Source organism: Camelina sativa, chromosome 6 (genome assembly GCF_030686135.1).
Source record: "Camelina sativa cultivar CO46 ecotype springtype chromosome 6, ASM3068613v1".
NCBI lineage: Eukaryota > Viridiplantae > Streptophyta > Magnoliopsida > Brassicales > Brassicaceae > Camelina > Camelina sativa.
The window spans coordinates 18,050,164-18,078,067 of NC_141885.1; the positions used below are offsets into that span (position 1 = coordinate 18,050,164).

The following is a 27,904-nucleotide window of genomic DNA, read 5'->3' on the forward strand; positions in this document are numbered from 1 at the left end:
CATGTATTTGCTTAATTAAAAACAAAGATGAATTTGAGAAAACTTATTCGTTGTTCTTATTGTTACATGTGTGTGTAAATGTGTTAAATCCTAAAATTTAAAAATAGAACATCAAAGGTGGAACAAGAAACACAAACGAAACGACGGCGTTTGCTAGCAATATGGAGTGTTGTTTTATTGCATGCAGGACCATAAAGTCCAAAATAAGATATTTATTAAAGGGATTAATTAAACGAGGTGGGTGGATTAGTAGTAACGGACATGTGTCATACCAACCACAATTGACAATACCAACGTCTTACGTAATCGCCGCGTGTGTCGCTCGTAATCAACACAAATTATTTTAAGTATGTGTGATTATGAGCCCTATCCAAAGTTGCGGTTCTATATAAAAAAAAAAAAGAATCATTCAAAAGAGTCTGAATATCGTCAAGAATAGTTTCGTCTATAGTTAAAAAAAAAGGTTGAATTTTCAATTGTAACTTGTAAGAGGAAAATGGAGTCTTACCAAAACCAATCCGGAGCTCAGCAGACTCACCAACAGCTTGACCAATTCGGTAATCCAGTTTCAACTACCACTGCAGGTCCAGTCATCGCTGAAGGTGGTGGTTTGAGTGGCATGCTTCACCGTTCTGGGAGTAGCTCTAGCTCTAGCTCGGTACGTATACTTCTGTTTTCTGCAATTGCTTTTGCGATATTTAATGTACTTTCTATATCACCAAAATATATTAAATTGTTTCATTTAATTTGACTTCACCTAATTATTTCCAAGAATGTCTATTTTTAAAAAGTAAAATTTAAAAAAGGAGCGAGAGTACTTTTGCTTTGCTTATATCAAATACATACGTGTAAAATTTAAAATTTATAATATTCGCAACCTTCCAACATGAATACTTCGAATTTCAAATATGGGAAAGTGTTGCAAAAACTTATTGCTTTTTTTTTTGTTGATGTTCTACTAATTGTCACGTGTGTGTGCATGCATGAAGGAGGACGATGGACTAGGTGGGAGGAGGAGGAAGAAGAAGGGAATAACGGAGAAGATTAAAGACAAGCTGCCGGGTCATCATGAGTCCAACAAGACTTCTTTAGGTTCCACCACGACGGCCTATGATACCGGCACCACCGTTCACCACGAGAAGAAAGGCATGATGGAAAAGATCAAAGAGAAGCTCCCGGGTGGTCATCATTAGATTCACTTTTATCAACCTGTTTGCGTATATGTTATATGGTACTATATATTTTCATTTCACAATAATGTTTTAGTGTGGCTCTTATTAAGAACAATGCATATGACGTACTCTTTTAACACAAGGGTCGTTACGCCTATATATGTTTGTTGAATGGAATAAATATAAGCCTCTCTTTTTCGAATCATTTATGGCTCAAGCCTTCTATTGTTTCAAGTGATACAAATTTAGGTAATGTTAGCACACGGGCCGATTCACGATACATCGATATATTTCCATTTAAAATAACAAAGGTGATATTGACATTTTCTATTCCCAACACGAAGGAATACAGAAAAGAACGAGAAATATGGAAACTATATATAGATGTAACGAACATAATATGTGAGTGTTGTACGTAACATTCATACCTGTCACACCTTCCTCTATAAATTATTCAACCATGCAATCATCACTTCCCAATCATCCTTAGAGTCCCATTGAATACAGAAATGGTGAAGTCAATGGTGTGCATTGTTCTCGCTCAATTCTTACTTGCTGCGCTCTTACCTCTTTCTATGTGTTATCGAACACATGAATGCACAAGCGCGGCCTCTCTCTCCCCTTGGTTTTACGACAACTCCTGCCCAAAAGCACAAGCCATCGTTCAAGTCTTCGTCGCCAAAGCATACTCCATTGACCCTCGCATGGCTGCCTCACTGCTTAGGCTCCATTTCCATGATTGTTTCGTCAATGTTTGACAAAAGCTACTCTATTCTTCAAATATACAATGTTTGACATAAATAAGGAGATATGTTCAGTCTTACTATACATACTTTGGTTGGTGCAGGGATGTGATGCTTCCGTTCTTTTGGACAGTAGTGGAACCATAGAAAGCGAGAAACGATCAACTTCAAATCGAGACTCTGCTCGAGGTTTCGAAGTCATTGACGAGATTAAGTCTGCCTTGGAATATGAATGTCCTGAGACAGTTTCTTGTGCCGATATCTTGGCTCTCGTTGCTAGAGACTCCGTTGCAATTGTAAGTCAATCCTCCTAACACATATCATTACGATTTATAATTGTGCGTAATTGTAACAAACACTCGTTGATTTTTTAATAATCTACACTAGTGTGGTGGACCGACTTGGGAAGTATATCTTGGAAGAAGAGATGCAAGAGAAGCAAGCTTGAGTGGTTCCATGGAGAACATTCCTTTTCCCGATTCCACGTTACAGACAATTGTCAACATGTTCAACCTTCAAGGACTCGATCTCACCGATCTTGTTGCCCTCTTAGGTATATTTCTCGTCCCTAATATATATACACTCGACCAATTTGGTATCTTATAATAACTTTTGAGTGAATTACAAAAGTTTCTTTTTGTTGTAATTGTGGTTAGTTTAAGTATATTGAGTTTATTTATGTTTCTTGAAGCCATTGATTTTAATAATTAAATGTTTAAAATAACGATGTGTAATTGTTATTGGATAGTTAAAAGTTAACCCATCTAAAGATACAAGCTAAAACATAATATTATTGATAAATTATAAATTCTAAAACTTATAAATATGATTCAAATGTAGGGAGTCACACGATAGGAAACTCGAGGTGCTTGAATTTCCGACAAAGGTTATACAACCATTCTGGAAACAATGACCCCGACCAGACTTTGAATCAAAACTACGCCTATATGTTGCAGCAGGGATGTCCGATTTCGGGGGAGGACCAGAAACTCTTTAATCTTGACTACGTGACGCCTACTAAGTTTGACAATTACTACTTCAAGAATCTGGTGGACTTTAGAGGACTCTTAAACTCTGATGAGGTTTTGTTCACGCAAAGCAGTGAGTCCATGGAGATGGTCAAGCTTTACGCGGAGAATGATGAAGCCTTTTTTGAGCAGTTCACCAAGTCGATCGTGAAGATGGGGAACATCTCACCGTTGTTGGGGACGGATGGTGAGATCCGGAGGACCTGCCGGAGGGTTAACCATGATGTTTAAGTAATTTAGGTTTGATTAATATTAGTCTTGATTTGTGTAATATTATTCTTATTTGTTAATTAACTTATGAGTTTGGTTGGTGGTTGCATGGTTTACCCAAAAACATATTGATTTTTATTGCAACTGAATTTGCTAATGAATTTGGAATGTTCCTATTCTCCGCAATGAAATTTTGACGTTACAACTCCATTAGTTACCATTTCTTTCTCGAAATTTAATGAATGTGGATGTATATTTAAAAGTATCGGGGTGTATTTAAGAGGTCTTCAAAAAACTTAAGGGGTGCTGTTGTAATTATAGTTAAGTTTTGAAGTAATTGGGCCTATATAGATTTGTTGGGTCTTAGCCCGAGAATAATCCTTGTCTGTAAACCGACGTCGTAGACCACCGCAATCCTTTTTTCTTTTGGTTAGAAAAGCTCAGATGAATGAGCCAATTCATTTTTTTTACAAATGGAGTTGGAGTAAATGTAACACTCTTGCTTCATGTTATTCATAAGAAAGACTTAAGAGCTTTTTATACTTTCAGAACCATAATTATTGATGAGATCACACTCAGGTTTCATTTTTGGATACACATTATAAGTAGTTTACTTAAGACTAGAGCATCATGGTTCTTCTATAAGGGGCCATAAGAACGGCCTGAGTTTACTCTGATTTGCTTAACTTGTTTAAGAAGCAGAGAATCTCTTGAGAGACTTGTTGAGACTTCTCCTGCTGGATGAAATGATGACCATCCTCAATAACAACAACCTCAAGGTTAGGTACAGCACTCTTGAACATCTCTCCTTTTACATACTCTATTGTTCCATTGGGACCTTCATTTCCTATATCTTTGTCTCCCGCTATAAACTTAGTAGGAACTAGGATTTTGGAGTCTTGCCACGGCGCCAATATCTCCCAGTTCCTGTAATTAAACATTCTCAATACTTGTTTTGGTAACATAAAGACTGTAGATAAAGTGAGAGAAAGTAGGAGAGGGAGAAGTGAACAACTTACAGATCCATGGCTCTGTAGTAATTCAAAGGGCCTGTGAATCCAGATCTTTGAAACTTGTCTGCATACACTTGAATCTCTTCTTCAGTTATCCAATCTGGTATCGTCGATGGTATCTCAAGATAATCTATGATCTCTGTACCAGGAGGAGCAACTACGTAGTCTGTTCTTGTCATCAGTAAGAACTTCTTCATTACCGTCAAGCAATCATGCTTGGCAAATGCAGCCTCAGCTCTTCCTGGTTTCTTTTATAAACCAAACCAGAGAAATCGAATCAACGATGACAATTGAGTACAATAATAGTAACACTATAACATCATAAATCTTGGAAGTAAAATTTGGGTTTTACCTGAAACTGAGAGATGTATAACCCATCTCCAAAACTTTTGAAAAAATCTGAAGGTTTGAGTTTTGGGATCTCTTGGAGTATATGGAACAGAGAGACTTATGTAACCTTTGACTCTGTCTGGTCTAAACAAGCACATACACCAACCTATGATCGCTCCCCAGTCATGCCCTGCTACAAAAGCCTACAACAGTAAACAATAACATGTAAGCTTTTCTTTTCCTGAAATCTATCTATCTAAATCTAAAAGTTGGATTCTCAAGAAGATGATCACTTATCACCTGAGCAGTGCCGTAGTGGTCGAGCAAACCGATGACATCAGCGACGAGGTGGCTCACTGTGTAAGACTCGTGGCTAGGAGGAGAATCGGAGTCAGCGTAGCCTCTGAGATCTGGAGCGACCACGTGGTAACCTTTGCTCGACAAGAAATCGATCTGGTGACGCCACGAGTACCATGTCTCAGGGAAACCATGGAGTAACAGAACCAACGGCCCTTCTTTGTCTCCTTTCTCAGCAACGTTTAACCAAATCCCGTTGGTCTTTATCTTCTTCTCTATAACAGAGCTCGTCATGTTTCTTGTCTTGATGATAGTTGTGAGAGAGGGAAGAAAAATCAGCGACCAAACTGAAGACTTTATTACAAGAGTGGATAAATCAATGTATACACGTGTCGTGGCGGCGAATGAGACCAGGCCTCTAGATATGTTACACGTGGAGTTCGTTCGTCCTGATTCAGAAATCCTTGAGTTTCAGTTTCGTGAGTTGTCTTAAAGTAAAAGGATGTCTACCAACAAGAAACACATGACTGAATATAAAGAACAGAAACGTCAAGTAACTCTCAGTTCTTCTGACAAAATGGGGAGTTAACTCTTAAGAGAACACGCCAAACACAACAAAGAAGAGTAATTCTAACTGACGACAAGAAAAAGAGATTGTCATTTGGGATTATTGATTCAATGAAAGCAATCTCAAGAAGACATTGACTTCTTCTTCTCTTCTTCGAGCTGCTGAAGTTCAGTCAGTCTTTCAGCCCAAGCTCGGTCTCTTGCGACAGCAGCCATCTTGCGTTCCACTTGCTTGATTCTCTTCTTCCTCTTTGCCTCTTGCACCAGCGCTTGCCTCTTCTTTTTCTCAGACTGTGAAAACATTCACGACAACTCTATCTTATCAGTAAACGAAATATCTCTCTTAGAAAACAATCTAAAAATAAGGAACATTGCAGATTGTTTTGCCAAGATATGGAAACAAAGCAGTGAAGCTAAGAGAGATACAGCCTTTTATATTTCCCACAGGCTACTTTTGAATTCTCAGCTTTCAAACTTTCTCTCGTGTGTACAATGACTACAATCTATGGATTCTCAACACAAGATATCTCAGCTAATAATGTCAAGCTATGCAACCATCAAAAGCTATCAAATTTCTAAAAACAAGCTACAAAGCAAATCAGACTAACCAGTATAAAGGCACGACGCTGCCCTATGCGCTTCTTCGCATTCCTTCTCTTGACACTGCCCTTTTTAGGATTGTTTGAAGAAATTGGCTCGCCAGGTGTATATTGAACATATGCATAAGGACCTGAAATGTCCTCAAATCTATTATTCATCTATTCAAACCTAACCAATGATTCTCTCTAGCTATATCAATTTTACCAGTAACAACACAAGTTGAGCTTTTAACACAATCACAATCCACTAAAACCAAACGATATCAACACTAAACCCACGAAATACTAATTATTAAACAACATAAACAAAACACCCCTATGAAGATTACACTAACTCCGTTCTGAATCACACAACACAACAACACTCAATAACAATTTCACAAACAAAGCATCAATTTCTGCACCCCCCCCAGACTAAAAATGAACACATATAACCCATCAAAATTCGATTTTTATGGTACAAAGCTAGTCATCAAAGACAAAAAAAATGACAAACCTGGAGGTTTCAATTTGGATCTTTTCCTCTTGGGATGAGTCATGGGTCGTCTTTTCGGAAGCCGAGTATCAGTTAAGCTTAAGCTATGAAAATGGTTCGTCAATGGAAACCATGGTAACCTCAAATGAGTCGTCGATCCACCGAAGAATGAGCATAACTCGGGCTTCGTAGCTTGAATCGACGCAGACGAGTAGTTAGCGGCGGCCGCACGCGAAACTAATGTTCTCGACAATGGTCGAAGTATCGATCTGATTGCTCCGAACCCCATTTTCACCAAAGCATCAGCGAACAGATTCCGATCCGAAAAGCTGATGAATTTACCGATCAAGCTTCGCCAAATTTCACCAAACTTGGAACGGAGAAGAAACTCTTCGCTAAACCCTGAACACTAATGGGCCTATAAACTCTGATTGGGCTCACAGTATGTCACGTACATCAAATTAGTGATTTTGTATTCGATGACTGTCTATGATAATTGATTTTAATTTTTAAATCAATACATAGTGGAGATATTATTGTCTCCAAGTCTCATTAAAAAAAAATATTGCGAGAATTTATGTGTATATTCCTTAATGATATAGTAGTGTAATTACGGAGTTAGAGGGAGGATACTTGCATAGTAATTTTCATAACCATTTTAGAATTTGGGGTTGTACGTATACTACATAAGGAAATAAAATATTATACCATTAACGACATTAACTCGAAAGATGGAACCATTTTAGTAATATATAGATATAGTTACCTTATAACAACAGTTAAAAAATCCAAATGAAAATCTTCAATCCAGTATAAATATATACCACTAGCTCTCGTTCATTTTAGCATAAACAGCTTCATTTTTTAATTTTTTTTGTTACGAGTACACAAGAAGGTGACCAAACATGTTTTCGTCAAGTCGTACAACTAAAAACCTGGTCCGTTTTCAATCTATCATTCGATAATCATATGATTATGTCTCATATTATCATTTGCTAGTTCGGTTCGTTACATATTCGAAAGTTTTCTTGCAGACTTGTGGGTTTAAAGTGAACACCAACTCCCCTCAATGGCACAAGAGCATGACGAAAATCCTCAAGAAAATCAGAGGTTAATATGGTTCTTTCTTCTATCTATAAACATATATATATCGTATGTTTTTGGTCGACTCAGTTCTCTTTTTGATCATAATGGTTTAGGAGGGAATTTTTGGATAGACGTGGATGAAGGAATGGCATACGTAACGGGTCAAGGAGATCCAAACAAGCTACTAAAACTTATGGGTTCGAAGAGAAGCAAAGATGCTGAAATGGCGTTTGTGAAAACCGGAACACATCATCGTCCTCATCATGATCCTAACTTCTGCAATAACTATCAAAGTTCTTTCTTTGGTGGGCAATCAGCAACGCCATATTGGCCAGGGTACTATCCACAAGGGCAGGGAATGTTACCTTTTCAGCAATACCCATTCCCCGGCGGCTATAATAACTACGGTTATTATTAAACCTTTTTCAGAGGATTTTTTTTCTATTACATCGAGATCAAGCAAAACCCTTTTTTTTTTTTTTTACCAAATTAGGGTTTTCTGCTTGTATTCGAAAATCAGTAATTTTTTGTTTTCGTTTTTTTGAAACTTTAGATGCATGGATATTCTCTCTGCGTTTTTTTATCATCAGCAGAAGAGAATCTAGGAGAATTGATTTTCTCTTTTTCTTTTTCTTTTTTTGATGTTTTAGTTTATTGTATGAATCCGATGATATTCATTGAAGTTAGGGTTCTTCGTATAAACTTATAAGGAATGGTATGTTTCTGTTTCAAGTTTTTGCATTTTTTCCTTCAAGATTTATGGATATATATTAATTACGGATTTGCTAGTTGTATTTGCGGATGCAATTTCTCGTCTTTCCTTAGATGAAACGAATTCATCAGACTAAAGTTTCCCGGAAACGTTATCTTATTTATTAAAAGATACGAACAAAGTTCCTATAATTCATTGTTAATTAGTGGATATATACTTATTGTCATTCCTGTAGATCTTTGGTAATTTATTACCATAGGGAAAAAAAAAATCCAATCTTGAGTCATAAGGGAACTTCAATGATGTTGCCCCAAAAAAAACCTTCGATGGTCTTACGTACTGCCTTGGAACCCACATGTTTTCAGGTTACTCGGTATCCAAACACATTCCTCATCTTCATTGCTCGGAGTCATCTTACCAACATGAGAAGTTACATTCTCTTTGGGAGAAAGCTCTCTTCTTATTTACGCAAATTGCTAGAAATAGATTTCAAGGACAGGTGTAGAGACTAGAGAGTATAGTTTTCTAATACACATTAAAGTATAAACAAGTAAAAAAGCAAAGAGATTTGAAGATTCAAATATTTCACTAGGCACAATATTATTAGATGAGTTTAGACCAGGATCATAACAAAGGGCGAACGACGTCTAACATCTCAATACTAGTAAAGCAATTAATTCAACATCTTAAGGTATAAGACTGGTTAAAGCTTAAATAAATGCTTAAGAAATGTTAATTAAGCCAAGTGTTTGGTAATGGTAGACTGAAGCTCATCTTTCCTGGCCCCAACAACTTTGTCGAGAATCTTCCCTTCCTTCAAGAAGTACATGAAGGTTGGCATCGCCTCTATCGCCCAATCACTTGCCACCGACTGTTCCAACAAAAAAACATAAAGGATTGTGATAGAAGAAACCAAATTTCTCTCAACAAGAAAGGGGATTTTTGGGCGAATTTACCTTCAATTCATCAATATCAACCTTGAGAAAAAGCACATTGGGGAGCTTCTTAGCCAAATCAGCAAAGAATGGAGCAATGAAACGACATGGTCCACACCAAGAAGCCGTGAAATCAACCACCACCTTCAACCATTCACCATTTCATAAATCATATCATAAAAATTGAAAACATTACATGTATCGGGTCCCTAAGTTTCATAGAAACATCTATATGGCTTGTACTCTAGTCATTATGATCTATAATCAACGCCATTACAAAGCGGTAATATGAGAGACATCAAAGACTCATAAGCAAATCCAAACAAATCAAAATCACAAGTCCATATATACCTCAACAAAACAAAATCAAAAATAATTAAAAAAACTTGGGAGAAGGAAGAGATTACAAGAGTTTTGGAGTCGTTAGCCTTTTGTAGTTGCTCGTTCCATGACTCAACAGTGTGGCACGCGATCACTTGTCCCTCTTCTGTAGCCATCTTCTCTCCGTCTCTCTTTCTCTGTTCAGTTCTGTTTTCAATTAGACTTAGCATGCGCTCGCTCACTTTTCAAATATGTATCTCGTAGAGTCACCTTACAGTTTTCACTTTTCATTTTTCAATCATAGTTTTTGCCATCAATATTTTTCTCTTTCTCCTTTATTCGACGCGTGATTTTGTTTCCCATAATTACACCCACCATATTTGCTACTTTCCTTCTTTATCCAAATCATCAATATTACCACTTTACTCCTTACTCAGATTTATTCTTTGTAACAATTAACACACACAAAGGAAAATTGCAAGTAAAAAAATATTCTGTAGACATGAGTTGTCTGTACACAACCAGCCTTAGTTCCGTCCCATTCCGACAAAAAGTTCACACATTCAAACCCCATTTCTTCAACATCATTCATAACTCTCTAACCAGATACTTAAATAAATCCAAATCTACAGCTGGATCAGTTTCTTGAAACAATAGGTTCCAATGATGAACCAACCAAGAAGCAAAACCGCTACAATAGAGCAGGAAGCTATGAAAGTCCAACCACCAAGAAAGATTCCTAGAGTATAGACTATGACCGGAGGCAACAAGGACTTTACTACAGCCGCTTTGCTCACCCAACGTCCCTTAAAGAAAACAAGTGCCGCGAGATTCACCACGTTCCACCCGCCCGACCTTTCCCCTAGACGGTTCAGGTTGTTGGCAACAAAAGAATGACAGTTGCATGTGAATATGTTATATGAGTGGTGTTGGTACTCTTGTGTGCCTTTTCTCAGTGCACCATCCCATGTTGGCTCTTTCTCATGACTCTCTTCTTCTTGCCCATATCTGCTCTCACCATTGAACATACATGAGCCGGAAGAACAAGAAGGATCCTGGTAATGTTATTACAATTGTTAGTTTGCATCAAGGTGGAAAAATGAAAAGCCAGCTTCTTGCAAAACGAACCTTTTCCGTTTTGATTTGAATATATCGAGAAACAGATCCAAAAGCGAAATTATCAACACAAACAAAATTAGGTCCTGCAAAGTCGAGGATGACACCGTCTTCTCTGCAAATACCCACATGGCCAATGAAGGGAACCAACCACGAAATTAAGGGTAGAGGTGTCCAGACAATGCAGCATGGAAACCTGTCCCTTCTGGGATCAATCTTCATGGAATCTGCAAAACCAATCATCATCCGATGTTCTGAGTCTGCAGCTGCAGCTGTCTCTCCTCCCATTATCAAACTCCAGGTAAGGTCTATCTGTCCACAAAACTCAAGGTAAGTAAGTAAGTAAGACTCAATAAAACAAACTGAGATTTGAGTTTGACATGTACAAGTTCTCTCAATACTGGGGATCATCTTGGCCTATTATAACAAGATACACAAGTAAAATCTACATAGTTAATAACCAAAAGAACATAGAAGTCAAGATAGACACCATTGAAGATGCACAATTTCCAACTAGCAAACGAGTCAATCAACAACATCGAAGCATCTCACAGACCTAGATTCCGAAACTTAATTCATAACGAATAGATCAAAACGTACCAGTTCACGCGATAACGATGAAGATGAATCGGATCCAACACTGCCTTCTCGTTTAGAAGAGTGATTCCTCACTGCTCTTTTCCTGGGAATATTTTTTTTTTTTTTTTTTTTGTTCTTCTCTCGATCATACGAAGATTACGAACGATGGGTAAAAGAAAGAACATGTTTGGGTCCTTGTTTAAACGAATTCTCTCAGAGGATATCTTTAACCGTTTCAAGGATAGTAATATCTCTCGACTCACTCCTCGAGTGAAAATAAAACGACATAACGTTTCGGTCAACTATTAATGAAAAACGGCAGGCTGTTTAGCTGTGTAAAAAAACGTCTGATAGTTTAATACGACGTAGTTTGGAAGTTCTCGACTCATCATCATCATCGCTCTTTCTTAGGCTTTTTTTTAGCTCTGGAGGAAATTGGTGCTGCTACCTACTGATGCAAATCGGCTATTGATATACTCATTGATTCGTTCGAGAGGAGAGTCAAAGATGAGGAAACGCGATTTGGCAATTTTGATGCTTTCTGGATTCGCTATATTCTTCACTCTTCAGGTGATTTACACATTAAATCGTCTTCTTCTAACTCTTTCTTAATCCAAATTATAGCATATAACTTCGAGAAGCCTTGATCGATCTGCTTACTAGATAAAGCTTTGAATTTTCCTTTGTGGGTATAATTTTAAACTCCCAATTCAACCCATAAGTGATGGTTTTGTTTAGCTAGGTTGTACAATTTTTTCCAGATGGAATCATCTATTGAGTTTGATTATTGCAGCACGACGGAGATTTTGCGTTTAAAGAAGCATGGTTTCATTTGTATGATGAGTACCCAGTCAAATACGAAGCTGATCGTCTCCCACCACCTATTGTTGCTGATCTTAATGGTGATGGTAAGAAGGAGATCCTCGTTGCTACTAACGATGCTAAAATTCAGGTATTCTTATTTGTTAAAGTAAACATTTTTTTCTGATTTCAATCAATGATGTGAGGCTCAAGTGCTTATGTTTTTATGGTTTGCTGTTTTATGTGTGTTTTGATTAGGTCCTGGAGCCTCATTTCAGGCGTGTGGACGAAAGTTTTAGTGAAGCGCGAGTTCTTGCGGATATCTCTCTTTTGCCTGATAAGATCCGTGTTGCGTCAGGGAGACGTGCTGTGGCCATGGCCACTGGCGTTATTGATAGGTACTATAAAGATGGAACTCCTCAAAAGCAGGTTGTGGTCGTTGTTACCGCAGGTTGGTCTGTGATTTGCTTTGATCACAACCTGAATAAGCTGTGGGAAACGAATCTGCAGGTTTTTATTTATATCTTCTTCATTCTTTGTCTAACGTTCCGCATTACATGTTTACTTCCGTATAGTAGTATTAGTTCTCTTTTTACTTACCTTTGTTCGTGGAATGACAGGAGGATTTCCCACATAATGCACACCATAGAGAGATAGCAATTTCGATAAGCAATTACACATTGAAGCATGGTGATACGGGTTTGGTTATTGTTGGTGGACGGATGGAGATGCAGCCATATGTATGTTGGAGGAAAAAGTTCTTCTGTTGATTACCTATTTATCATCCATATATTTATTATCAATAGATTATTCTTTTCGTTTTAGAATCACATGGACCCGTTTGAGGAACTTGGCATGACAGCAAAAAATGCTGAGCAACACAGAAGAAGTGCTACTGAGAATCAGGTACGAGCTTCCTTGTACTGTTTCTTAGCTGTGTATATCAATGGTTTATGTACGCATCTTCTCTAGAACTGAACATTTATGAAGAAAGAGCTACTCATTTGTAGTTATACTGTGCATAAGAACCGTGTTTGGACTGTTTAAAAGAACTTAAAGCTTCCTTTCAGGCCTCTGAAGATACTGGAGCGATAAACTTGCGTCACTTTTCTGTCTATGCATTCGCTGGCAAGACTGGCGTTCTTCGATGGAGTAAAAAGACTGATGTTAGTTGTTTACTCTTTTTGGCTAACTTCTTTCTCCACATATTCCTTAACTACATTCTTACCTGCAACAAATTTGGTTGTAAGATAGATAGAATATTTTCTTTCTTCTCATCTAGGATGTTGAAGCTCACACCTCAGATGCATCACAATTAATTCCACAACACAATTACAAGCTTGATGTGCATGCTCTAAATAGCCGTCACCCAGGAGAGGTAAAACTAACTCGTTTTCCACTGATTACTGAGGGATATAGTTAACCTTGTCGTAGTTCTTTCTTAAGAGATATCTATTGCAATATCATAATTTGAAAGCTTTGCTGGACTGAAGTTTGAGTGCAGGGAATTTAGAGAATCAATTCTTAGTGTCATGCCCCATCACTGGGTAAGTCTTATGCCTCGAACTATGTACTTCGTTAGTGTAATATGCTTAGAAAAACTGTTTCAAAGTACATCGTTGTTTTTGCATCAGGACCGACGTGAAGATACATTATTGGAGCTTGCTCATTTCAGGCGACACAAGAGGAAAACATTGAAGAAGCAGGCTGGTAAGTCCACGGCTTATCCGTTTCACAAACCTGAGGAACACTCACCCGCTGGAAAAGACTTGTCGAAAAAAATTCCAAAATTGATTGGGAAGGCTGCACGCTATGCTGGCTCGGCAAAACCCAAGAAGGTGCAGCTCTTATAAAACATAAACTAACCCACATGAAGAATACCAATATTTGTTTCTGATAGCAAAGCAACATGTTAATGTAGGGTATGCAATACATTCCGACTATAACTAACTACACGAAGCTTTGGTGGGTACCTAATGTTGTTGTGGCTCATCAAAAGGAAGGGATTGAAGCTATTCATTTGCCTACTGGTCGAACTCTTTGCAAGGTAGGTCCTAGTAGCTATGACTTCAGATCATGAACAAGCTTATTATTTCACATACCCATTATTTACGTTGTCAACTTATTTAAATTCGTCCTGTCTCCAGCTTTCTCTACTTGAAGGTGGACTTCACGCTGACATAAACGGAGATGGTGTACTCGATCATGTCCAGGTACACACATCAAACCGATTACCGCTTTTGGTTCATTGACCTTCTTATGGATCTTCAGTTTAACGAACATAAATTCTGTATGTCCACCTTAGACTGTCGGAGGCAATGCTGGAGAGAGAACTGTAGTGAGCGGATCAATGGAAGTGTTGAAGCCTTGCTGGGCTGTGGCAACCTCAGGCGTTCCCGTCCGTGAACAGCTCTTCAACGTGTCCATCTGCCATCACTCCCCATTCAACTTCTTGCACTACGGAGATTATTCACGACACTTTGCCCAGGCAAGAGACACCTCTACTCTCGAGATTGCAACCCCCATTCTCATCCCCAGAGATGACGGACATAGACACCGCAGAGGAAGTCACGGAGATGTGATCTTCTTGACAAACCGTGGAGAGGTGCTTTTTTACTTTCTATATATCTCTTAACTTCTTGAACTTGAATTTCGTTTAATAATAGCTCATCGCTGCTTCATATCAGGTGACATCATACACGCCTGATGTGCACGGCCACGACGCAGTCTGGCAATGGCAGCTTCAGACAGAAGCCACATGGTCGAATCTCCCGTCTCCATCAGGTTTAACTGAATCAGGGACCGTGGTCCCAACCCTGAAACCGTTCTCGTTGCGCATTCATGATAACCAGCCCATGATCCTTGCGGGAGGAGATCAAGCAGCGGTCATCATCTCTCCAGGAGGAAGTGTATTGGCTTCCATTGAGTTACCGTCTCAGCCTACTCATGCACTTGTCACTGATGACTTCTCGAACGACGGTCTAACGGATGTGATTGTGATGACATCAAATGGGATTTACGGGTTCGTTCAAACCAGACAGCCAGGGGCTCTGTTCTTCAGTTCGTTGGTGGGATGTCTCTTAGTAGTTATGGCAGTTATTTTCGTTACACAGCACTTAAACTCCATTCAAGGGAAGCCTCGACCTTCCTCTAGCTTTTGATAGACACCTCCTCATAGAGTTTTCTTCCTCTGGACAGAAGTTAAACCGGCCGGTCCGATTAGCAGCGCTTCACCCGAACCGGTTTTGGTAAACCAAACAGGGAACTGTTGTACCGGTGTACATACAGTGCCATATTTCCTGGTCTCGGCTGTATAACTTTATACTATGTAGAATTCGAACTAAACATGGTAGAGACGAGTGTAGGACTTAAATGTTTCTTTCAATTTTGATGAATTGTTGTGACATTTTTAAATTAAAAGAAATCTTGAAAAAGAAAACAGATTACGTTTCTTTCGAAGTATATATGTCGTAGTTAATTTTTTTATCCTCAACACAAAGTTATGGATACATTTTTTTCATGGGACTCATGACTCATCGTACAATTCGATATTTTAAAACAAAAGAAAACGAAATAGGTTAAGTGAAAATAAATAGTAGGCTTAGCTTGGCAGTAATAATTGATGCAGCGATGTGGTTAAAAGTTATACTAGAATTTTGGACCACGCTAGTGGTAAATAATATACTACTCAATTCTCAAATGGGAATGTGGGAGGCATGAGTGGCGTAATGATTTACATAAATACTAGTAGTATAAATAATACTCCAAGCTACAAAGCCATATCGTTCGTTATACAGCAAAATAATGTATCAGATATTAAAGAAAAGGCGTGCATTTGCCAAATTGCTTTTTTTTTTTTTTTCTAATGTAAGAACCTCACCCAAAGTAAATTGATCTACCAACATTTTCTTAGTTTCACGATTATGATGTAGGTGTGCTATATGAGCTTATGAACATTATTATTTTTATGATTTGTATGTTGTCGTTTAAAACGTAAACGAAACTGTATATAGCCTCTGAATTTAATAGTCGATATCTTATTATATAAACCTTAGTTTTCAAAGTTCGTAATTCATATAGTCGCAACATGTGTCAAAGTCAAATATATCGATTATATTTTGACATAAGTAAAAAGAAATGAATTTAATAATTATTAGGAAAATTAAACCTAAAAATAAAAGGATTAGAATTAATATTTTTAAAAAGTATATAAAACCAAAAGTAATTTATTATATCACTAATTCTAATAGAAAAGTTATATATTAAATTAGTAATTTAAATAGGAAAATATGTGCAATTAATAAGGAAAATATTTGCAACTTAATTGCAATTATTATTTATTATAATCATATAGTAAAAATAAATTTATACAGAAAAGTGATTAAAGTATAAAAAGGTTTAAAGAGTTAAAATTAGTGATTAACATAATATAAGAAAAATAAAATAATCAAACTAATAAATTAATGTAATTTTTTTAAGTTTTTCAATCGGTGAAAGATTTGATAACATCTTATAACTTGACACATGTGTAAAAGTTAATATTTAATAAGAAGAATTTGATTACAACAAAAATAACATATGTTTATACAATTACTTTTTTAATTGAAATATATGTATTGCTAACATCATTTTATAAATGATGTAAAATTTGTATCATTTTCTAATTGCTGTGAATATAAATTAATAAATACATCAATTATTAAGTGAAGTAAATTTATATATTTGTATCAATATTTTTGAAGTGATGTAAATGATTTAGATTTGCATTGGTTATAATGAAATGATGTTATACAAATTAATAATAGTATCGATTATTGTAATTGATGTTAATATCTAATTTTTATATCAGTTATTAAATGTAATTTAAAACAATATCATTAGTTTTGTGATACTATTTATGTGATATAATATGTTTGTTTTTTTGTAGCGTGTTTTGAACTTTATCATTGTGCTGCTTAAATATTAATGACTTTACTTTTACAGATTAAAAGAGAAAAAGTTGTGCAAAAATGTCTCCAAGTTGCACTTAGGTCTCTTACTCTCTTACATACGAAAATCTGATCTTACAATGCTTTAATGATATATATGTTTTAGGTACTTGAAGCAATTCAAGCAACCTCCTTAGATTCATTTCCTATCCAAAGTTTTAATTTATGCAAAGAAATAGTTAGCTTCAAAGTCTCTTGCTCCCTTGTGGAGTTTTGCTTCTTTATGTAAATCCAAGACTACTCTAAGGCTTTGAAGTTTGTGATTTAACCAAGGCTTTGAAGTTGTGATTTAGTTGTTATCTCTACTCTTTTGAAATTTGAGTAACGAAGTTTTATTGGTGATTTCTTGTAATGATGAGTCTACTACTACTGGTGTTGTGGTGACTGAATTTGGATTTGGACAATTATGTGAAAAATAATAATTGGTGTTGTGGACATATAATAGTTGGCTTAATGTGTTTATATAGACATTTTTTAGGTGGTGATAAAGAATGTATTTGTAAAGTATATTTAGAGGTAAAAAAATACACTTTTAATAGTAACATACATAAAAGATTTGTAAATAGATATAAATCAGTGTTTATAACAAAAATAAAATTTATAAATAACGTATAACAAATTTTAATATATTTTTGTTAAATTATTTAATTTATAAAATTTTAAACCCACATATCACGCGGGTCATCATCTAGTTTGGATATATATTTACAGACAAATTAATTATGAAAGATAAGAATGGAAATACATAGACTGAATGAGGAAGGAAGAAGGTGACGGGAAAAGCATATTTCTAATAAAAGCATGTAAAGAGGTTCACGAGATCACTTTATATGGGCACTACTCTATTTCCGTCCTCTTTTATGGCCCTTTTTATTCCTTCATTTACTTATGAACTCTATTACGTTTTCCTAATAATTAAACTCACTTTTCGCCAGAAAAATAAAACCCCCTCAATTGTCATATAGATGCCTAGATGGAGAGTTCATCAAATTATTCAACCCCCTCCCATAATTAATCAATTTACAAGCTTCTATTTACCAACGTTTGTATGTATATACATCATGCATGTGCGCGTACGTATTGTAAAACGAAAATCTTAACATAATATACTTTAGTTTTATAGATTTAATCTTTGAACCCATTACTCCCAATCCCATATAGTACGTACGTAGTTACGTACTAATGTAATACTATAGATGTCTAACTGAAGAAGAAATAATCGTAGAGTTGTGGTCAGGAAAAGTTAAATAAACAACATGTGTTTGATTTATATATGCCCTAATGAATGATCTAGCTAGGGTTTTCCAATTTCCTTAGAAGGTACAATAATAATAGAATAATGAAGAAAATTAGTGGTCCTTTTTTTGCAGCCTCTATGTGTTTTTTTTTTTCAACTTTGATCCACACCCTTGGTTTCTAGTGTGGGGACTTGTTATCAGCCACGATCACAACCGATCCGATCCACTGTCTGGCCATCTTTTTCCACATTCCATGGTCCAGCCCCTTCAGGTCGATCTTACTGGTTGGTTAGCCAATGTTGACCAAATTGATTTGGTTTGGGTTGGCTCGGTGTTTCCTAACATAGACGAGTAACCATCACTATTGAGCGTGTATATATACATTGCCGTAAATGCTCTGAAAATACCTAAACAACAAGATGCATACAAACATTGCCGTAAATGCTCTGAAAATATATTGTCAAATTAAGAAGCAAACTCGTGTTTTGATTTGAATCATGAAGATAACAGGATATGATAAATTCATCATGCTTAATATCGTTGTAACAGAAAAGTGTACATTCAAATATGTTTGAAATGTCATCCATCAACTATTTATCATATAGACTATGATTGATGAGCCTCTAAATCACAAAATCACATAATTACCGAATAAATTTTCCAATCACAATTTTTAGAATCACGATCAACATTTAAAGATCTTAGTAATAATTACACAAGACAAAAAAAGGTAATTATGTCAATTTGAAAATTTTAGTTAAATCAATGTTTGTTTTTTTCTCTATACTGTATATCATTTCATTCATATATGTTTTTTGTTCCTTTGATGATTTCATAGTGTTACCAATCAAATATACTATTGACTTTAATTGATGGAAAGTTTGGAAACTGATAAGGTGGGTCTAGTAATGCGAGTTGAAAAAAACCACGATACCTTTAAGGCTTTAACTATACCAATAACAAGCTATCAAGTATTTTTCTTGGTTAAAGAGAAGTTGATATATAATTAAGTTTGGTCTAATGAAACGTAAAATCAAATGACACAACAGTTTATAGCGAGTGTATACGTGTATGCATGTGCATGACATGGTAAGACGCCATAACTTCAAACCTTGGGGACCCAAAAAGAATTCGATTGGTTGTTTACTTTTTTTAAGTTCTTAAATGAAGAAAATGTAAGATATTATACATAGAGAGATACTGTACATGTAAATATATAAATGTATACGAAGTGAAAGTGAAGTGGGGGCCAAATGGAAACACAATCCATGTGAAGAAGTTTCAGCTTCTGATTAGATATGGAATTGAACGAAAGCGAGAGAGAGAGAAGACAGAGAAACAGAACATAACAGAAACTAAACCAAGTTTGCAACTTTACATTCTCCATCTTCTCACTCTCTGTCTACAATAACTACTCTTGCACCAAAGAGAATGTAAGAAACTAAAAGCTCATTTTTATGTATTGGCTTTTGCCTTGGAAACAAAATATGAAAAAAGTAACCCACCTAATATTTTTCTTCTTTTATTTTTTTCTGTTTGTTTATTTGGGTTTATAAAGGAATAGAAAATGGATATGTGGGAGCAATAAATGAGATGACAGTGAAAGCATGGCTCATTGTAGAAACACTGTTCTCTCCCTGTCTCTGTAAGAAAGATCTGTTAAGTAGCAGTGATGAGAAGCCACCAAACACTATACTCCAAAATCTCTCTCTACACGTAAAATAAATGCTTCGAACCAAAACAATGATGTTTAATTACATATAAATTATCTACAAAAGCAAATGTGTGCATGCCACTTCATATTGGTTAAAATATTTTAGACAAATAGGTCGGTATATTTTTTTGAATAATATACGTTCCAAACGAAACCCTAACTTGGTTTCACGAAGATCTCTCAAGTGCTTAAATGCTTAAGTTAATTAACTCTTGCGAGTGAAGTTAATGGTCAATTGTGGTAAAAGTCCTCGGATGGTTTATACATACGTCGTATAAATGTCATAGTATACGTCTGTTTGTGAGAATTAAATAGGGAACTAAGAATTAAAAGACAAAGAAAAAAAAGAATTAAAAGACAAAAAAAAAAAAGAGGAAGACAAGTTACACAACACAGGGCTCGAGAAGAGACAAGACTCTGCGGCTTCTACCCTTTTTTTTGGGGACTCACTCTTCTTATCATTCACTCCCTCTCCTTTTCTCCTCCACGTCAACTCTGATTCCCACCATCCTACTATATATTTTCTTTTTCTTCTCAAATCAAAGAAACTTTGAGTAATTCTCTTCTTTTTGTTTTGTTTATTACTACTATTATATATGTAGAATTAAGAAAGAAACCAATTATCACTGTTTATATAATTATGTTCGAAACCCCTTACCTCGTTATCTTTGATTTTAGGTCGAGTATCACTCATTCCGTTTTTTTGTAAAAATGAAATTTAATTTTAACTTTTCTTGAACATCTTTGTAGGTTATTTTCGCACGTATAGTCAAATGTCAAATTTACGTTTAACTAACTAATTAATTTTGCTCTATAGTTACTAGACGTAAGATTTCATATAGTACAAGAAAAGCTGGTACTAACTCCATGGAATTTGAAATTTATTTGAGGGAAGAGAAAGTTTTGTTGGCGAATGTGGAGTAACTGATGATTGACAGAAAGGGCCTGGAGAATTGAGTGATAAGCAATTTTGTTTTATATAAACACTTGTATCCCCAAATAAATTGATAATAATATATATATAACGACTTTGAAAAAGAGAATGTTATGGAGAGAAGGAAAAAAAAAGAGTGGTTAGACTGAAAACGCGTGCAGAGAAGCCACGGCACAGTCTTATCATCCCTTCTCGTCTTAATTAGGGTATCCCAAATTGTTCTCTGTTCTACACACTATATTACAGTGTTGCTTATATATTAATTATATAAATACTTTGTTATGCATACGTGCAATGTTGACATGTATAATATATATATTAAGATATCTCACATAAGAGAATAGAGATTTGTGGGGCAATATATATAGTATATGGATCTCTCAACTCATTGTCAATTGGTTTTAAGTTGGATCCTATGTTTACTATTATGGTATCAGAGCTTTCTTTTGTAATTTCCGTTTTTCTCTTTACATCGGAGCTCGAATTGAGTGATTGAGTCGGAGAAGATGAGTTTACCAGTTGTTACATGTTCATGGATTGCGAGAATAATCATGACTGTGATCTCTGAGCTCATCGATACAATCGTAGTTTGTTTTCTGGTTCTTCTTCTTATTGTTTCTTTCAATTGACCTAGTATTGGCGAATCTTGTTTCATTCTTTTCTAAATCGCCATGCATTTCTTTAATTTTCTTTTGATTGAGGATGAGATCTTCAGTACCTCCCTCGTATGTTACAAATCCGGTGAATCGCACTTCTAATTCGGCGAATTCACCATCACGTTATCAAACGGATCAATATGAGAATCCTTTTTATCTGAATAACAATGATCATGTTGGGTTGAATCTTGTTACAGATCGTCTTGTTGCAGCTTCAGATTTTCATTCATGGAAGCGTTCTGTGTGGATGGGATTGAATGTCAGGAATAAGCTTGGCTTCATCAATGGTACGATCACTAAACCACCTGAAACGCATCGAGATTATGGAGCTTGGTCTAGATGTAACGATATGGTGTCTACATGTCTTATGAACTCTGTATCCAAGAAGATTGGACAGAGCTTGTTATTCATACCTACAACAAAAGGTATTTGGAAGAGTATATGTTCTCGTTATAAACAGGATGATGCCCCTAGGGTGTTTGCTATAGAACAACGTCTTAGTAAGCTTGAGCAAGGTTCTATGGATATCTCTACCTGTTATATTGAGTTGCTTACTCTTTGGGAGGAGTATACGAATTATGTAGATATTCCTGTTTGTACTTGTGGTAGATGCGAGTGTGATGCTGCTGTTAAGTGGGAGAAACTTCAGCAGAGAAGTCGTGTCACAAAGTTCCTTATTGGCTTAAATGAGTGTTATGATCAAACAAGGCGCCACATCTTGATGTTGAAACCAATGCCTACTATGGAAGCAACTTTCAATATGCTAACTCAAGATGAGCGTCAAACTACGGTAAAACCTGTCACAAGAGTTGACAATGTAGCTTTTCAAGTTGATGGAGATATGGAGAATACTTACATTGTTGCGTATAATACTTATCGTTCGAACCAGAAACCAGTTTGTACTCATTGTGGGAAGCTTGGTCATACAGCTCAGAAGTGTTACAAGTTGCACGGTTTTCCTCCAGGCTATAAGAAGAATACTACAGGTTATAATCCTAGGCCTCAGGTTCAAAATCAGATTCAGCCGCGGATGTCTATGTCTCAACAACAACCTAGGATGCCTAACTTTGAGCCAAGAGGACCTTTGACACCTAATGATGCAATGCAGAGAGCAAATGCTATTGCCAATGTACACTCTGAGGTGACTCTGAATGCTCCTGATTATGGTTCTTATCAATTCATGTCTCCACAACAGATGTCCTCCCAGTATATGCCTACTGCACATGTTCAGAGTATCCATGAGATACCTCCTCAATAACTACAACAGTTGATTCAACAATTTAATTCTCAATATCAAGCTTAAGAGCCGGAAGCTTCTGTAGCGGCTATTGTTAGTACACCCATGACTGCAACGATTTCTGAACATGGCTTGATGGCTGAAACTTCTAATTCTGGTACTTATCCTTTTCCATCTACTAGTCTTCATTATCAGAATCGAACCCTTATGTTTAAGAATCATAGCTTTTCCTCATTACAAAATATTTTACCTCATGATGCTTGGATAATTGATAGTGGTGCTTCTAGTCATGTCTGTTCGGATCTAGCACTATTTAGAGAATTACGACCTGTATCTTATGTTACTGTTACACTTCCTAATGGTACTAGAGTCCCAATTACACATAGTGGCACGATTTGCATTACACAAACACTGATTTTACATAATGTGTTACATGTTCCGGATTTCAAATTTAACCTCATTAGTGTTAGTTGTCTTGTTTCTACTTTATTATGTTTTGTTCATTTCTTTCCTACTTGTTGTTATATTCAGGAACTTACTCAGGGCTTGATGATTGGGAGGGGTAAACTTTGCAACAATTTATACATTCTAGAGATAGAGAATGCTACCCTCTCACCATCCCAGCCTGTGATATGTTCCATGTCTGAATCTGTTTTAGCTGATGGTAGTCTTTGGCATCAACGTTTAGGGCATCCTTCTTCAGCTGCTTTACGAAGTTTAGTTAGTATCATTCCTTCTTTAAAAACAATTTCACTTGATGTTTCTCGACGTTCTATTTGTCCTTTAGCAAAACAAAAACGTCTTGCTTATGTTTCTCATAATAATATGTCTTGTAATCTTTTTGATCTTGTCCATCTTGATGTTTGGGGTCCTTTCAGTGTTGAGTCTGTAGAAGGTTTCAAATATTTTCTCACATTAGTAGATGATTGTACTAGGGTTACTTGGGTTTATATGATGAGAAATAAAAAGGATGTTGCTAATATTTTTCCAGCTTTTCTGAAACTTATTTCTACTCAATTTCAAACTAATATCAAAGCTATTAGATAGGATAATGCTCCTGAACTGGCTTTTACTGATTTGGTTAAAGAACATGGCATGATCCACTATTTTTCTTGTGCTTACACTCCTCAACAGAATTCTGTAGTTGAGCGTAAACATCAACATTTGCTTAATGTCGCTCGTTCTTTGCTTTTCCAATCTAATATTCCTTTGCAATACTGGAGTGATTGTGTTCTTACTGCAGTCTTCTTAATCAATAAATTACCCTCACCATTATTAGAACATAAATCGCCTATAGAACTGTTACTTAAGAAAGTTCTCGATTATACTTTGTTAAAGAACTTTGGTTGCCTTTGTTATGTTTCAACATATGTTCAAGATAGGCATAAATTTTCTCCAAGAGCCAAACCTTGTGTGTTTTTAGGTTATCCTATTGGTTATAAAGGCTATAAAGTACTAGATTTAGAATCTCACTCAGTTTCAATTTCTAGGAATGTTGTGTTTCATGAAAGTACATTTCCTTTTAAGACTAGTGATATGTTATCTAAATATGTAGATATGTTTCCTAACAGTATTTTGCCTTTGCATGTTCCTCTGCATTTTGTTGAAACTTTGCCTATCGATGATATCATTCCTCCTACTCATCATGCATCTCATCATGCATCTACATCATCATCCCCTCATCTACATAAAGACTATAGTACCACCATTATGGAACCTGTTTCAGAGACACAGGATACAAATCATAATGCTATATCTAATGCTAGACCTTAGCGGGCTATCAAAGCTCCTCTTTATCTAGCTGAGTATCATTGTGCCTTGGTTCCTTCTATTTCCACCTTACCACCTACGCCTATCATCCAAACTCCCATTGCTACCAACACTATTATCACCAAACCTCCAACTTGTTCTACACCTATAAACCCAGATATCACCGAAACCATCCCTCTCATTCCCAAGCCTACCAACCCTGATAAACCTGCAACACATACACCCCCATATCCTATCTTCTTTGTCGTATCCTATGATAAACTAAATCCTCTCTTTTGTTTCTATATCTGTGCCTATAATACTGAAACCGAACCCAAAACCTTTCTTCAAGCTATGAAATCAGTCAAGTGGACTAACGCAGCTAATACAGAGCTTTCTGCTCTAGAACTGGCTAAAACTTGGGAAGTTGAGTCCTTACCACCAGGTAAGAATGTTGTTGGTTGTAAATGGATTTTTACAATCAAATATAATCTAGACGGTTCTGTTGAACGGTATAAAGCAAGACTTATGGCACAGGCTTTACACAACAAGAAGGTGTTGATTATATTGACACTTTTTCACCAGTTGCGAAACTAACAAGTGTGAAGCTTTTACTTGGACTTACTGCTGCCACAGGATGGTCTTTGATACAGATGGATGTGTCTAATGCTTTTTTGCATGGAGATCTAGATGAAAAGAGATCTACATGAGCTTGCCTCAAGGTTATACTCCACCTCCTGGTACTATTTTGCCACCGAATCCGGTGTGTCGCCTTCTTAAATCTTTATACGGACTCAAACAGGCATCTAGGCAGTGGTATTAATGGTTATCCTCAGTACTATTAGGAGCAAACTTTGTTCAATCACCTGCTGATAACACATTGTTTGTTAAGCTGCAAGCGTCTTCTATGGTAGTAGTTCTAGTTTATGTCGATAACATCATGATAGCTAGTAACAATGACGCTGCTGTAGAGGACTTGAAAACTTTGCTGAAGTCAGAGTTCAAAATCAAAGATCTAGGACCAGCTAGATTCTTCCTCGAATTGGAAATAGCTAGATCTTCAAAAGGAATTTTTGTTTGCCAAAGGAAGTATGCGATGAATTTATTAGAAGCTGGTTTCTTGGGATGTAAACCGAGTAATGTTCCTATGGATCCAAATCTTCATCTTACGAAGGATATGGGAACTAGGTGGACAAATCCAAAGTCCTATAGAGAACTCATAGGTCGGATGTTCTACTTAACGATCACAAGACCTGACATTACTTTTGTTGTTCATCAACTGAGTCAATTCATTTCTGCACCAACGGATATACATTTACAGGCGGCTCATAAGGTTCTGCGATATATCAAAGGAAATACATGTCAGGGTCTGATGTATGCAGCTGACACAAAACTGTGTATTAATGCTTTTGCGGATGCTGATTGGGGAGCTTGTCGTGATACACGACGCTCTGTTTCTGGTTTCTGCAGTTATCTTGGCCATTCACTCATTTCTTGGAGATCAAAGAAACAACATGTTGCTAGCAGGAGCAATATTGAGTCTGAATACCGAAGCATGGCACAAGCTACCTGTGAAATAATATGGATTCAGCAATTATTGAAGGATCTTCATGTTAAGGTCACTTTTCCAGCAAAATTGTTTTGTGATAACAAATCTGCACTTCACATAGCCATGAATCCCGTGTTTCATGAGAGAACGAAACATATAGAGATTGATTGTCACACGGTACGGGATCAGCTGAAGGCAGGAACGTTGAAGACTTTTCATGTTCATAGTGAGAACCAGCATGCAGATATACTCACTAAACCACTTCAACCAGGGCCATTTTATCATCTGCTCCAAAGGCTGTCTTTATCAAATCTATATCTTCCAAACCAGACACTTTGAAGATATTGATTTAAGGGGGCGTATTAGGATGTAAACCGGGTCTAATGTTGGTTAAAAATGTTTTTCATTTCTTGATTTAGTTGGTTTACTTGTAACATCAGAGATATATAATCTGATGAGACTGTAGACTAAGTTCGCGATGATCGTGTAACAAACTTTTATTATTGAATGGAGTATCTCGTTCTTTGGATCTTCGGATCTTCTTCTTCTTCATCTTCGTGTTGTTAAGCTCAATTTATCTTTCCGGTGTATCGGGTTTGTTATGGTATCAAAGCCCATAGTAAATTTCTCTCGATTATGGGTTTACCCATGGATGTCGAGTCCCACAAACTTCACGCTTCATATGTCCAGCCCTGAGCGTGGGGGGGTGTGTTAAGATATCCCACATCGAGAGAATAGAGATTCATGGGACAATATATATAATACATGGGTCTTTTCACTCATTGCCAATTGGTTTTGAGTTGGACCATATATTTACTAATAATATGTGTTAAGTGTTGTATTGATAAGATCCTAAGTTTTGTCATTGTCCAAATCTACTACACAGATCACATATGCATAGGCTTCTCATATAAAATTTTATACAATTAAAAGTCTTTTTTGTGAAACTCCGTATGGAGTATATTTTATGTGTTGGGTGCTGGTTGGTTCTTCTGCCTGAAACTATTATTCGGAAATGATGTTTATAATTATTTGACATGTATAGATTTGTAATGTAGCAAATAAAGAATAATACACTACGAGAGAGAGAGAAAAAAAAAGGTCATTGTCTCGATTGTAATGTATCCATCACAGCCCCTTGAATTAATTGTCTCTATTTATCTTCAAACTATATCGATATAGATTCATACAATGAATAAACCTAACCATAATCTTCAAATCAAAAAGCAATAAACATCATTCGGTTATTAACTTGAAATTATTGGATTTATAAATTAAAATCAAGAAGCGGTACGGAAGGGAAGCATAGGGTGGCGAGACGGTGCTTTTAGCCTGTCTCAAACTATTCACTATTCCCATTTTTGATCTTAAATATCTTGAAATGTCTAGTTTAACCTCTTCTACATTAGTCAACTCTCTCCACCCTTTTGGCAAATCCCTTCATAAACGTCCCCATCTTTAATTTAACTTTTCTATATGTCCTAACTTCTTTTTTTTTTTTCTTTTCGTATGACACCCATACATACTTCGCTAGATTTCGGATTTATCGTGACATAATTTTCGTGCCGTTATTCTCAGGCAATTCAAGGATATAAGTATAAAAAGACTCTGGTAATTATAATAATTAGGATCGATGATGCTCACGGCACGGGCATAGAGATGTTGTTTGTCTGTATATAATTGTATAAACAATTAATATTTATACAAAGATAATGAAGTAACAACATAGGGCTCCTCAACAGAATCGTATGTTTGTCTCTACAAAGAGAGAGTATGTTTACGTGCATTTTGATTTATATACTAAAATATTACTATGATATACACTCCTACATGTTCATGTATACATAAATGTGTG

At 36.2% G+C, this 27,904-nt stretch overlaps 7 protein-coding genes and 1 pseudogene across 8 annotated transcripts; 4 read left to right on the top strand and 4 right to left on the bottom strand.

Annotated features, from left to right (window-relative positions):
* The first annotated feature begins 372 nt into the window (after positions 1–372).
* Positions 373–1,377, top strand: LOC104791330 (dehydrin Xero 1-like). The gene is made up of 2 exons (XM_010517177.3): positions 373–658; positions 990–1,377. The coding sequence occupies exons 1-2, from the start codon at positions 497–499 to the stop codon at positions 1,191–1,193; spliced, it is 366 nt and encodes a 121-aa protein (XP_010515479.1). The 5' UTR covers positions 373–496; the 3' UTR covers positions 1,194–1,377.
* Positions 1,378–1,576: 199 nt separating this feature from the next.
* On the top strand, positions 1,577–3,361 carry LOC104791331 (peroxidase 36-like). Its single transcript, XM_010517178.3, has 4 exons — positions 1,577–1,924; positions 2,020–2,211; positions 2,303–2,468; positions 2,756–3,361. Exons 1-4 carry the CDS (start codon positions 1,682–1,684, stop codon positions 3,172–3,174), a joined length of 1,020 nt encoding a protein of 339 aa, XP_010515480.1. The 5' UTR covers positions 1,577–1,681; the 3' UTR covers positions 3,175–3,361.
* A 326-nt stretch (positions 3,362–3,687) lies between these two features.
* Positions 3,688–5,168, bottom strand: LOC104791332 (epoxide hydrolase 1-like; annotated as a pseudogene). The gene is made up of 4 exons (XR_015559174.1): positions 4,797–5,168; positions 4,519–4,699; positions 4,173–4,414; positions 3,688–4,080 (listed from the first exon to the last, which is right to left on the bottom strand). The product of XR_015559174.1 is annotated as an epoxide hydrolase 1-like (transcript).
* Positions 5,169–5,300: 132 nt separating this feature from the next.
* LOC147942772 (uncharacterized) lies at positions 5,301–7,042 on the bottom strand. The gene is made up of 3 exons (XM_087453236.1): positions 6,456–7,042; positions 5,969–6,090; positions 5,301–5,651 (listed from the first exon to the last, which is right to left on the bottom strand). Exons 1-3 carry the CDS (start codon positions 6,721–6,723, stop codon positions 5,484–5,486), a joined length of 558 nt encoding a protein of 185 aa, XP_087309362.1. The 5' UTR covers positions 6,724–7,042; the 3' UTR covers positions 5,301–5,483.
* Positions 7,043–7,339: 297 nt separating this feature from the next.
* On the top strand, positions 7,340–7,938 carry LOC147942773 (uncharacterized). Its single transcript, XM_087454067.1, has 3 exons — positions 7,340–7,372; positions 7,469–7,544; positions 7,634–7,938. Exons 1-3 carry the CDS (start codon positions 7,340–7,342, stop codon positions 7,936–7,938), a joined length of 414 nt encoding a protein of 137 aa, XP_087310193.1.
* An 861-nt stretch (positions 7,939–8,799) lies between these two features.
* On the bottom strand, positions 8,800–9,788 carry LOC104791335 (thioredoxin H1-like). The gene is made up of 3 exons (XM_010517182.3): positions 9,575–9,788; positions 9,189–9,311; positions 8,800–9,103 (listed from the first exon to the last, which is right to left on the bottom strand). The coding sequence occupies exons 1-3, from the start codon at positions 9,716–9,718 to the stop codon at positions 8,969–8,971; spliced, it is 402 nt and encodes a 133-aa protein (XP_010515484.1). The 5' UTR covers positions 9,719–9,788; the 3' UTR covers positions 8,800–8,968.
* A 175-nt stretch (positions 9,789–9,963) lies between these two features.
* On the bottom strand, positions 9,964–11,398 carry LOC104791336 (protein RTE1-HOMOLOG). The gene is made up of 3 exons (XM_010517183.3): positions 11,205–11,398; positions 10,617–10,916; positions 9,964–10,543 (listed from the first exon to the last, which is right to left on the bottom strand). Exons 2-3 carry the CDS (start codon positions 10,890–10,892, stop codon positions 10,115–10,117), a joined length of 705 nt encoding a protein of 234 aa, XP_010515485.2. The 5' UTR covers positions 10,893–10,916; positions 11,205–11,398; the 3' UTR covers positions 9,964–10,114.
* Positions 11,296–15,423, top strand: LOC104791338 (uncharacterized). Its single transcript, XM_010517185.3, has 13 exons — positions 11,296–11,753; positions 11,977–12,135; positions 12,243–12,494; positions 12,605–12,724; positions 12,810–12,890; positions 13,055–13,150; positions 13,267–13,362; positions 13,478–13,531; positions 13,619–13,822; positions 13,906–14,031; positions 14,132–14,197; positions 14,290–14,589; positions 14,672–15,423. The coding sequence occupies exons 1-13, from the start codon at positions 11,691–11,693 to the stop codon at positions 15,143–15,145; spliced, it is 2,091 nt and encodes a 696-aa protein (XP_010515487.2). The 5' UTR covers positions 11,296–11,690; the 3' UTR covers positions 15,146–15,423.
* Positions 15,424–27,904: the final 12,481 nt, after the last annotated feature.

Bases quoted from the DNA above. Each gene is read 5' to 3' on its own strand.
- LOC104791330 (XM_010517177.3), top strand. From the start codon at position 497: ATGGAGTCTTACCAAAACCAATCCGGAGCTCAGCAGACTCACCAACAG. The intron at 659-989 runs GTACGTATACTT...GCATGCATGAAG, and splicing joins GTAGCTCTAGCTCTAGCTCG to GAGGACGATGGACTAGGTGG.
- LOC104791331 (XM_010517178.3), top strand. From the start codon at position 1,682: ATGGTGAAGTCAATGGTGTGCATTGTTCTCGCTCAATTCTTACTTGCT. The intron at 2,212-2,302 runs GTAAGTCAATCC...AATCTACACTAG, and splicing joins CTAGAGACTCCGTTGCAATT to TGTGGTGGACCGACTTGGGA. The intron at 2,469-2,755 runs GTATATTTCTCG...ATTCAAATGTAG, and splicing joins CGATCTTGTTGCCCTCTTAG to GGAGTCACACGATAGGAAAC.
- LOC147942772 (XM_087453236.1), bottom strand. From the start codon at position 6,723: ATGGGGTTCGGAGCAATCAGATCGATACTTCGACCATTGTCGAGAACA. The intron at 6,091-6,455 runs GTTTGTCATTTT...AGGACATTTCAG, and splicing joins ATCCAAATTGAAACCTCCAG to GTCCTTATGCATATGTTCAA. The intron at 5,652-5,968 runs GTTAGTCTGATT...ATGTTTTCACAG, and splicing joins AGCGTCGTGCCTTTATACTG to TCTGAGAAAAAGAAGAGGCA.
- LOC147942773 (XM_087454067.1), top strand. From the start codon at position 7,340: ATGTTTTCGTCAAGTCGTACAACTAAAAACCTG. The intron at 7,373-7,468 runs GTCCGTTTTCAA...GTTTTCTTGCAG, and splicing joins GTCGTACAACTAAAAACCTG to ACTTGTGGGTTTAAAGTGAA. The intron at 7,545-7,633 runs GTTAATATGGTT...ATAATGGTTTAG, and splicing joins AATCCTCAAGAAAATCAGAG to GAGGGAATTTTTGGATAGAC.
- LOC104791335 (XM_010517182.3), bottom strand. From the start codon at position 9,718: ATGCTAAGTCTAATTGAAAACAGAACTGAACAGAGAAAGAGAGACGGA. The intron at 9,312-9,574 runs GTAATCTCTTCC...GAATGGTTGAAG, and splicing joins CTAACGACTCCAAAACTCTT to GTGGTGGTTGATTTCACGGC. The intron at 9,104-9,188 runs GTAAATTCGCCC...TTGTTGGAACAG, and splicing joins TTGATATTGATGAATTGAAG to TCGGTGGCAAGTGATTGGGC.
- LOC104791336 (XM_010517183.3), bottom strand. From the start codon at position 10,892: ATGGGAGGAGAGACAGCTGCAGCTGCAGACTCAGAACATCGGATGATG. The intron at 10,544-10,616 runs GTTCGTTTTGCA...TAACATTACCAG, and splicing joins TTCAAATCAAAACGGAAAAG to GATCCTTCTTGTTCTTCCGG.
- LOC104791338 (XM_010517185.3), top strand. From the start codon at position 11,691: ATGAGGAAACGCGATTTGGCAATTTTGATGCTTTCTGGATTCGCTATA. The intron at 12,136-12,242 runs GTATTCTTATTT...TGTTTTGATTAG, and splicing joins CTAACGATGCTAAAATTCAG to GTCCTGGAGCCTCATTTCAG. The intron at 13,532-13,618 runs GTAAGTCTTATG...TTTTTGCATCAG, and splicing joins GTGTCATGCCCCATCACTGG to GACCGACGTGAAGATACATT.